Source organism: Colobus angolensis, unplaced genomic scaffold (genome assembly GCF_000951035.1).
Source record: "Colobus angolensis palliatus isolate OR3802 unplaced genomic scaffold, Cang.pa_1.0 Scaffold25, whole genome shotgun sequence".
NCBI classification, from domain to species: Eukaryota; Metazoa; Chordata; class Mammalia; order Primates; family Cercopithecidae; genus Colobus; species Colobus angolensis.
Genome location: NW_012115710.1, coordinates 5,648,233 through 5,658,096, shown reverse-complemented (window position 1 = coordinate 5,658,096; position 9,864 = coordinate 5,648,233). Strand labels below are relative to the sequence as shown.

At 57.0% G+C, this 9,864-nt stretch overlaps 1 protein-coding gene across 1 annotated transcript in view; it reads left to right on the top strand.

The window, feature by feature from the left end:
- The window catches only part of CYTH2 (cytohesin 2), a 17,742-nt gene extending 10,433 nt beyond the window's left edge, over nucleotides 1-7,309 (top strand). Inside the window, exons 7-11 of the mRNA XM_011946542.1 lie at nucleotides 2,961-2,996; nucleotides 3,220-3,296; nucleotides 3,426-3,497; nucleotides 3,589-3,743; nucleotides 4,094-7,309. Coding sequence (XP_011801932.1) covers nucleotides 2,961-2,996; nucleotides 3,220-3,296; nucleotides 3,426-3,497; nucleotides 3,589-3,743; nucleotides 4,094-4,181 — 428 coding nt within the window. The 3' untranslated portion in view covers nucleotides 4,182-7,309. The remainder of the gene's footprint in view (nucleotides 1-2,960; nucleotides 2,997-3,219; nucleotides 3,297-3,425; nucleotides 3,498-3,588; nucleotides 3,744-4,093) is intronic.
- The last annotated feature ends 2,555 nt before the right edge of the window (nucleotides 7,310-9,864 follow it).

Genomic DNA, 9,864 nt, shown 5'->3' with positions numbered 1-9,864 from the left:
CCCAACCCCTTTTCTTTACCCACAAATGTTCATGGAGCCCTTCTGTGCCAGGCCCTAAGCTGGGCTGAGGACGCAGTGAGAGGCAGGTGACATTGTCCTTTTGTGGGGGAAGAGTTCACTGAGGCTTCTCTCTACTGTGTTAACCCAGCCCAAGGGAGCCAAACCCCTGGAGCCTGTTATTCCCCTTGGCAAGAACTCCCAGGGTCCCAGGCAGGACTGACCCCGCACTCCCAAGGCATCAGGCCCAGAGCACTGGCTGATCCAGGAGCCATCCTTCCTGAAACACCACCCACAGGCAGAAAAGAGCCAAACAGGCGAGGAAACCTGTCCCAGATTCTGGCTCCCGGCTGGGGAGGGAATAGCCAGGGCTGGTGCAGATGAGTCGGGAGACCCAGCTGAGATGGAGGGGGAGTCTTCGCCATAACATGTGGCACTGGCACATTCAAGGCTGGTTAGCATGGATCAGACAGGATCGTAGCATGCTGAGGGGTTAGCACGAGGACTGGAGTGGGTCTCAGCCCTGGCTGCACGTGACATTTGTCTGGGCACCTCGAAAACTCCAGTGACCAGGCCATAGACTCCTGAAGTCAGGCTTTCAGGAGCAGAAGGGCTATCAGTCACCATTTAAGCTCCCAATGCATAGCTGAGGTTGAGAGACACTGGCCTGGAGCCGTGCCTGGTAACAGTAGGTGCCACCTGTGTGTTAGATATGGTTTATAATGGAGAAGCGGTGCACAGCTGCTCCAGAGAGACAGATCTGGGGAGTTACAGTCCAGCACAATAGTGGAGGCTTTCCGTGGCAGCAGGAGAGCCCACAGGAAGCTTCCAGCTCAGTGAAGGGAGTCAAAGCCAGGCTTCTCAGAAGGAGGTTGGACAGGGCAGCTTTGGCCTCTTGAGTCTTGGGGGCCTCTCCATGTGGAACTGTGCTCTTAAACCAGGGCATCACCGCCTCCACAGATGCCAGGGTCTCCTGGTAAATGTAAAATATGCAAGTCAGGCTGGGCACAGTGGCCCATGCCTGTAATTTCAGCATTTTGGGAGGACAACGCAGGAGGATTGCTAGAGGTCAGGAGTTTGAGACCAACCTAGGCAATATAATGATATCCCCATCTCTACAAAAAATTTAAAAATTAGCCGGGCCTGGTGGTGCAGGAGGATTGTTTGAGCCCAAGCAGTCGAGGCTGCAGTGAGTCGTGATTCTGCCACTGTACTCCAGCCTGGGTAACAGAGCAAGACCCTGTCTCTATAAGATAAAAGTAAGGCTGGGCGCGGTGGCTCAAGCCTGTAATCCCAGCACTTTGGGAGGCCGAGACGGGCGGATCACGAGGTCAGGAGATCGAGACCATCCTGGCTAACACGGTGAAACCCCATCTCTACTAAAAAAAAAATACAAAAACACTAGCCGGGCGAGGTAGCAGCAGGCGCCTGTAGTCCCAGCTACTCGGGAGGCTGAGGCAGGAGAATGGCGTAAACCCGGGAGGCGGAGCTTGCGGTGAGCTGAGATCCGGCCACTGCACTCCAGCCTGGGCGACAGAGCGAGACTCCGTCTCAAAAAAAAAAAAAAAAGATAAAAGTAAAACATGCAAATCACTGTCCAGCCAACACTCCGGTCCAGATCCCTGCATTCGATCCAAGGGAGGCAGACTGCTGGGGGAGACTGAGAGTCCTCGAGGCGCCCCTGGCAGTGAGTGGGCCAGAAAGAAGCAGGAAGGCGCCCAGCGTCATGCGGAACTGCTTCCCTCAAAACTGCGCCTGTCAGGCCGGGCATGGTGGCTCAGGCCTGTAATCCCAGCACTTTAGGAGGCTGAGGCAGGCGGATCACTTGAGGTCAGGAATTCGAGACCAGCCTGGCCAGCATGGTGAAACCCCGTCTCTACTAAAAATACGAAAATTAGCCGGGCGTGGTGGCGGGCGCCTGTAATCCCAGCTACTTGGGAGGCTGAGGCAGGAGAATTGCTTGAACCCGGGAGGTGGAGGTTGCAGTAAGCCAAGATCACGCCATTGCACTCCAGCCTGGATGACAGAGCGAGACTCCGTCTCAAAAAAAAACAACTGCTCCTGTCAGCAGGAACCTTTCCCATTTCCCAGATGAGGAAATTGAGACTCACGCCTCAGTTTGGCTTTCAGTCCCATCTAAGACTGCCCAGCCCAGGGACGTCTGTGACCAGAGGGCCTCTGTTCCCTTTGTGCCAGTTTGCAAGAAGGACCTCTTCCTTAAAAGATGAAAATACAGGAGTGGAGATTGGTGATGGTGGTTGCTACTCCATGCCTAATAAAAGCCATTCTTACTGTCACTGTTTAACCCTGGGTCCACAAGGAAGCCAGAAGCAGGTCATTTTGCTACAGGAAGGTGGAGGCCGAAGTGAGTCTCCAAGCTGGAGTTCAGAAAGTCCAAGAGAGTGCCCTGAGGTCACACAGCCAGTTTGTGCAGGAGCTGAGATGGGCCCCCACGCCCTCCTCAGGCCAAGGACTGGGGGTTTTGTCTTCTCTCCTGTGGTGCCACCTCCAGGGGAGAGGCACTTTTACCATGTCGAGGGAGGACCCTCCTGGTCTAGGACAGACCTTAGGGAGTAGGCTGGCGCCCTGTACCAAAACAAGGGGTTTTCAAGGCTCCCACCTGGGGCTCATGGCCCTTGGCCTCTCTGGGAGGGAGGGGCCCCGACCATCGCCCCCTCATGTGGATGTAACTGGTTTTCTTCCCTCTCTCTCCCTCCCCTCCCTCTCTGCGTGTTTCTCTCCTGTGTTTGCCTCTCTGTCCCGCCCCTGCGCATCCCTCCCTGCACCCACCCTATTTCTGTTGTCTGCGGCTCTTGGGGGTGCTCCATTCTCCCGCCTTCCCTTCTCCTGCACCTGGTCCTGCCTGCTTTCTCGCTGTCTGCCCCAGGAGGTAGGTACACGACCTGTCTTTGTCTCCCATCACTAGACGAGGGGAGGGGGCTGCCCTGGCCTCCTGCCCACAGGAGGAGGGGGCTGGGGGCTCAGGATCCTGGGCTGGGGCTGACAGACTTAGAAAATGTGGAGCCCCAAGCTGGGGGTGGACGATTCCTGGAGCCCCAGCACACCCGGCCCTGCTTGTCTGTCTCCCCCCACGCGGTGGCTTTGTCCTAGGCCCCAGGAGCCCTACCTCTACCGCTCTTGCTCTGCTTCTCATGCCCCTCCTATCTCCCAGAGGCCCTGTCCCCCGTTGAGCCCAGGCCCCTCCCGCCCCTTCCCTTCCAGGGGGCCGGGTGAAGACGTGGAAGCGGCGCTGGTTTATCCTCACAGACAACTGCCTCTACTACTTCGAGTACACCACGGTGAGCGGGGCCTGGCTGGGCCCTTGGGTTCGGTGAGAAAGGGCTGCGAGCCTGCACTCCTAGGGCTGAGGGAGGCAGGCTGGGGTGAGGATTTGGAAGTCTTGAGTTCTGTCCAACTTGCTTCTTCAGGACAAGGAGCCCCGAGGAATCATCCCCCTGGAGAATCTGAGCATCCGAGAGGTGGACGACCCCCGGAAACCGGTAAGACCCTCTCTGTACACCTTCCTGCCAGGGCAGGGCCTCCTCTGCCCAGGGCTGGCTCTTACTTGCGCCCTTCCTCTCTCGTCCTCAGAACTGCTTTGAACTTTACATCCCCAACAATAAGGGGCAGCTCATCAAAGCCTGCAAAACCGAGGCGGACGGCCGAGTGGTGGAGGGAAACCACATGGTGTACCGGATCTCCGCCCCGACGCAGGAGGAGAAGGATGAGTGGATCAAGTCTATCCAGTGAGCCTGGACTCCTGGGTCTGATGGAGGAGGGGCTGGGGCCTGGACCCCTGGGTCTGGTGGAGGAGGGGCTGGGGGCCTGGACTCCTGGGTCTGACGGAGGGGGGGCTGGGGCCTTGGACCCGTGGGTCTGACGGAGGAGGGGCTTGGGGGTCAGGACCCCTGGGTCTGACGGAGTGGGGGCTGGGGCCTTGGACTCCTGGGTCTGACGGAGGAGAGGCTGGGGCCTTGGACTCCTGGGTCTGAGGGAGGAGGGGCTGGGGGCCTGGACTCCTGGGTCTGAGGGAGGAGGGGCTGGGGGCCTGGACTCCTTCCTTGGCCCTCATCCTGGGACCCCTCCCTTTCTGCAGGGCGGCTGTGAGTGTGGACCCCTTCTATGAGATGCTGGCAGCGAGAAAGAAGCGGATTTCAGTCAAGAAGAAGCAGGAGCAGCCCTGACCCCCTGCCCCGAACTCCATTATTTATTACGGAGCTGCCCCGCCTCGGTGGCCGGACCCCTGGGCCTTGGGGCTGTGGATCCTGGTTCCCTGTTTGGAAAATTCACCACCTCTAGCTCCTCTCTGTTCTTTGTAATTAACACGCTGTTGGTAATCTTATTAATTATTTAACCACTTGGCCTGCTGACCCCCTCATTTCTTGGGATTGACGGAGCCGAGGTGCTCAGTGGAGCCAGCCTGTTTCCCTGGACAGGGGCCTGGACCCGCCTGTGTCTGTGGGTGCTGCCTGGGTGTGGCTCCTCGGCCTGTCCCACCGGGTCTGTTCTGGTTTCACCCCGAGCCCAGCAGGAGTGGAGGAAAGGGAGAAGGTTAATATGGTGGAAGTCTGGAGTTGGAATTGGCCAGGGACGGAGTTTAGAATGCAGGGGTTCAGGGTTAAGGTCTAGCATTCATTCTAGAAGTTGCCTGACAGCCATCAGCCAGTTATGCTACAGCCATCAGCTGGTTCCCATCTTTGCTTTCATGGGGCTTGAGGTCTTTGAGGGGCAGGAGATAAAACTGATGAGGTGAGCTGGGCCAGGGCTTTGAGGACAACCTGGAGCTGGAAGAACTATAAATGCGACCACCTCAGGGAGGGTCAGGGAAGGATGAGTGGGGAGGTGGCCATGTTCTGCAATGGCTTTGCTGATGGGATGTCCTGAAGGGCTGGGCACCCTTAGATGGGGTCAAGAGGGCTGCACTATGGGCTAGTGCCAGAGCCAGGCTTGTCTGTCCCCAAAGGATCAGCCTCCTTTGGAGGACATTTTGTGTCAAGGATAGGGCTGAGGACCGGCGTTCTTAACGTCTTACCTGAGATTCTCGACCGCCTAAGAAATGTGAGGATCACCTCTATGAAGGCCAAGTCTTGGCATGCGGGGTACCCCTGAATCCTGGGCTAAGGCCTGTGCCCTTTTGCCCTCCAGTTGGGGTATGCGTGGTGTCCCCAAAGAACAAGGGCTGGTGGATCCCGAGAAGGGTGCGATGGCGGATTGGGAGGTCCCATGTCGCTCTCCCATGCCCGCCTTTGAAGCCGAGGAGCTCTTTAGTTAAAAACAAAAAACAGACAAAACCCTGCAACTCCCGGCAGGGCCCGGGACGGGGAGGTGGGTGGAGCGGCCCCGTGGTGTGCCGCGAGGTGTAGTCCCTCCCGCCCGCTGTGTTCGCTGTTGAGCTCTCCGATGGGGTCTGGCGCTTCGGAATTTTGTGCCTTTATCCCTGTCCCGCCCTTGGCCACGGGCACCCGCCGGCCTGAAGGGTCCCGCAGTGCATATACCCTGCGCCCCTCTGCGGGAAGATGGACTACAGTTCCCGGCAGGCTGTGCGGCGCCCCCGCCACGGTAGACCCAGACCAGAGGTTTTCTGGGCGTCCCAGTTTCCCGAGACTCTGTGGCGGCGTTTGCCTTCTTTTCCTTGGTTCGATCCCTTACTTTTGTGGAGGGTAGAGAGGAGGCTTTGACTGCCGTGGCCCCAGGGGCTGGTGGGAAATGGAGTTCCAAATGAGAAAATAGAATTCCCCACTTCTCTTTCCCACAGGTGCCAGGGAAGTGGAGTCATCGACCCAAGAAGGTCATGGGAGATGAGGTCCCGGGGTAAACAGCGGGTCCTGCCACTAGGTCACCCTTTCCTGCCGCCTCCCCGGATGAACTGCGTGCAGGGCGGCCGGCTCCGTTGCAGGCAGAGGCAGGAAAAGGCGCGGAGCCCGCTCGTGGCGAAGAGGGGAGTGCGGTGGAAGGGGAGGGCAGAGGCAGGCGGCCGGTCGCGTGGGGCCTGGGCCGCCCCGGGAGGGCCTCTGGATGGATTCTTAGCAGATGGAAGCCGTGCAGGAGGCAGGGGCCTGACGTGTTTGGATTGAGGTTGCGGGAGAGGCCCCTGGCTGCTGCAGGGAGAATAACTGGAGGCGAGCAGGGAGGTGAGAGGAGACTGTGCGGCGCAGGATGGCGTGGCTGTGGAGGCAGAGAACGATGGGCCACGCTAGGAGTCTTGAAAGAGGAGCCAAAAGGACTTGCTGAGAGCTGTGCAGCTGGGGAATGACAGTGCTATGGCTGAGGTGATCGAAAGGGAGTATTTTAGGGGAAATCAGTCATTCCGTTTTGACCAAATTAAGCTGGAGATGCCTGTGGAACATTCCAGCCAGGCTGCATCACTTCACACTGATCTTCAGCATTGCCCATAGTCCATCTTCCCCCAGGGCCTGAGGATTCTGACGTCTGGCTCCCTCCTCACCCAGGACCCCTAAGCTCCCAGCACGCTTCTTTTTTTTGTTTTGTTTTGGGGTTTGTTTTTTTTTTTGGTCTTTGTTTTGTTTGTTTGTTTGAGAGGGAGTCTCGCTCTGTCCCCTAGACTGGAGTGCAATGGCTCCATCTCGGCTCACTGCAACCTCCACCTCCCAGGTGCAAGCAATTCTCTTGCCTCAGCCTCCCGAGTAGCTGGGATTACAGATGTGTACCAACGTACCCAGCTAATTTTTGTATTTTTAGTAGAGACAGGGTTTTACCATGTTGGCCAAGCTGGTCTCGAACTCCCGACCTCAGGTGATCCACCTGCCTCAGCCTCCCAAAGTGCTAGGATTACAGGCGTGAGTCACTGTGCCCGGCCTCAGCCCACTTCTTTCAGTTGGCTATGGTTTGGATATCATTTGTCTTCACTAAAATTCATGTTGAGATTCAAGCCCCAGTGTGGCAGGTGTTGGGATGTGGGGCCTGATAGGAGCTATGTGGTCATGGAGGTGGATTCCTCATAGATTAATGCCTGCCTTCAGGGGTGAGTGAGTTCTCACCCTTGGGAATTTGGGAATTTGGTTTTCTCTCCCTTGCTTCCTTCAGCACCACGTGATCTCTGTGTACACAGCGACATCCTTCTGCCCTCCCCCAAGAGCAGAAGCAGCCTCAGGGGTGAGGGAGGTCCTCAGCGAGTGCACCTGCCCAGTCCTGAACCTTCCAGCCATCAGAATCTGAGCCAAATCAACCTCTTCCTTCACAAAGACCCAGCCTCAGTTCTTCTGTCAGAGCAACAGAAAATGGACTCAGCACGGGTCAAATTGTGTCTCCCCACCCCCACAAAACAACTTAATATTAAAATCCTAACCCCCAGAATCTTAGAATGTGATCTTATTAGGAAATAAGGTCATTGAAGATACAATTAGTTCAGATGAGTTCATTCATGTGGGTCCTAATCCAGTAGGATGCATGTCTTTGTAAAAAAGTTTGGACAGAGACAGACACACAGAACGGACACCATGTGGAGGTGAAGGCAGAGACTGAGGTGATGCCTCTACAAGCCGAGGAAAACCAAAGCTGCCAGCACACCCTCAGAAGCCAGGTAGAGGCCGGGGACTCATCCTCCCTCGCAGCCTCAGGAGCAGCCAGCCCTGCCAACACCCTGGTCTCGGACTTCTGACCTCCAGCACTGGGAGACCATTAGTTTCTGTGATTTAAGCCACTCATTTTGAGGTACGTTGTTATGTCAGCCCTGGAGAACTAACCATTCCTCCCTCAGCCCAGGAGTCCAGGCCCAGCCCCTTCTTCCCTCAGACCCAGGAGTTAGGGACCCCAGCCCCTCCTCCCTCAGACCCAGGAGGCCAGGCCCCAGCTCCTCCTCCCTCAGACCCAGGAGTCCAGGCCCCAGCTCCTCCTCCCTCAGACCCAGGAGTCCAGGCCCCAGCCCCTCCTCCCTCAGACCCAGAAAGTCCAGCTCTCACCTTCCCCCTGGTTTGGTTCATGCAGCACCCACCCTGTGGAAGGTGTCTCAGGATCACTTCAAGCACCACCAAAGACTCGCATGCGACCCTAATGCTGCCATCACCTTAACTCCAAGGCCGGAGTCTACACTACAGCCTCCCTAATAGAGGGAAAGGACTGGATTCCCACCCCTTGCTCCTTCCCTCTTCCCGCATCCAAACTACATCCCGCAAATACACCAGTGAACCTGGTACCAAGGTGATGGCAGATAGGTTGAGACCAAGAGATCAGAGCTGCAAAGACAAACCCGGTCAGAGGGAAAAAGAGTGAGGAACAGAATCCAGGAGAAACCGAGAACAAGACATAGAGACAGCCTGGCACGGTGGCTCACGCCTGTAATCCCAACACTTTGGGAGGCCGAGGCAGGCAGATCATTGAGGTCATGAGTTCGAGATCAGCTTGGCCAACATGGTGTAACCCTGTCTCTACTAAAAATACAAAAATTACCTGGGCCTGGTGGCGGGCACCTGTAATTCCAGCTACTTGGGAGGCTGAGGCAGGAGAATCAGAGCCACATTTCTGCACGGTGGCCCGCAGTGGTGGCCAGACACTATCCCAGGGCCAGGGGCTAGTGGGGCAGGGGACTCAGAAATGACCTGCTCACGCCTACACTGGAGGATTGCAGTGAGCCAAGATCGCACCACTGCACTCCAGCCTGGGCGACAGACTGAGATGGCCTCATAAAAAAAGGAAATAGAGACAAAAGCACAAGGCAGAAGGCCATAATAGAGACAGGAGGAGGTGATAGGGAGACACAGACAAGGGAAAAAAATGTGGAGGCAGGGAGGAACTCGAGACAAAGACATCAAAATAGAATTAGGGAGGAGGAGGCCGAGAGCAAGAGACTTAGGTGGGGAGGCATGAGAACTCCAGATCAGATGGAGACCAAAACTGGGGCAAGGTGAGACGGGGAGCCAGAAGGACAGAAATGAGAGAGAGCGCCACACAGAGAGGTGTGGTTAGGTAAAGGCAAGGGATGACAATGTCAGCAAGGTGGGGGGCACATGGAGAAATGGGTAAACTGAGGCAGCACGCTGGTGGACAGGGAGGTAGACCCCGACCTTCAAGGAACAGGCAGTGCCGACCTGAGGCGGGCGGGATGTGATCATAATCCAGCGTGGGCATGAGCAGGTCATTTCTGAGTCGCTGTCCCACCAGCCCCTGGCCCTGGGATGGCGTCTGGCCACCACTGCGGGCCACCTTGCAGAAACGTGGCTCTGACCACAGCCTGTACCTTCCCCACCCAACCCCAGTGGATTCCTTATTTATTTATTTTGAGATGGAGTCTCACTCTCACCCAGACTGGAGTGCAGTGGCACGATTTCGGTTCACTGCAACCTCTGTCTCCTGGGTTCAAGCGATTCTCTTGCTTCATCCTTACGGATTCTTGAGCCTGCAGTGCTGCTGCTGTATCAGCCGAGGTCGGGCGATGCGCACACTCGGCGCAGAGCAGGGATCTGGAGCAGAGAAGCCAGGGCCTCGCCACTGCGCGGGAGTTTCCGCCTCTCTGAGCATCGATGTTCCATCCGCCATGCGGGCCGGCCAGGGTCGCACTCGCTCCCCGCATCCTCCCCGCCTCACCTCCTGAAACACGCACAGGCCCCGTGTTCCTCCAAAAAGTTGTTTTTGTCTTTTTTAAATAATGTGAAAATGCCACGCGAAGGTTTGAACCAGAGACCCCTCCAGGGGCCGGGCTGGGGAGGGAAAGGGGAGACGCGAAATGGGGGGTCCAGGTCCCCGAAGCCTGCAGCCCCTGTCTGGAGCCAGGAGTAGGTGAGGAGGGACCTCCGCTGTGTCAAGGGGCTCCAGGCCCAAAAGAGTTCAGTTCAGTTCCGAGAAAGGCGGCTCTCTATGGAGGGGTGGGGGGATTCCTGCCTCATTTGGCACCGAGGGGGTCAGGGGGGTCAG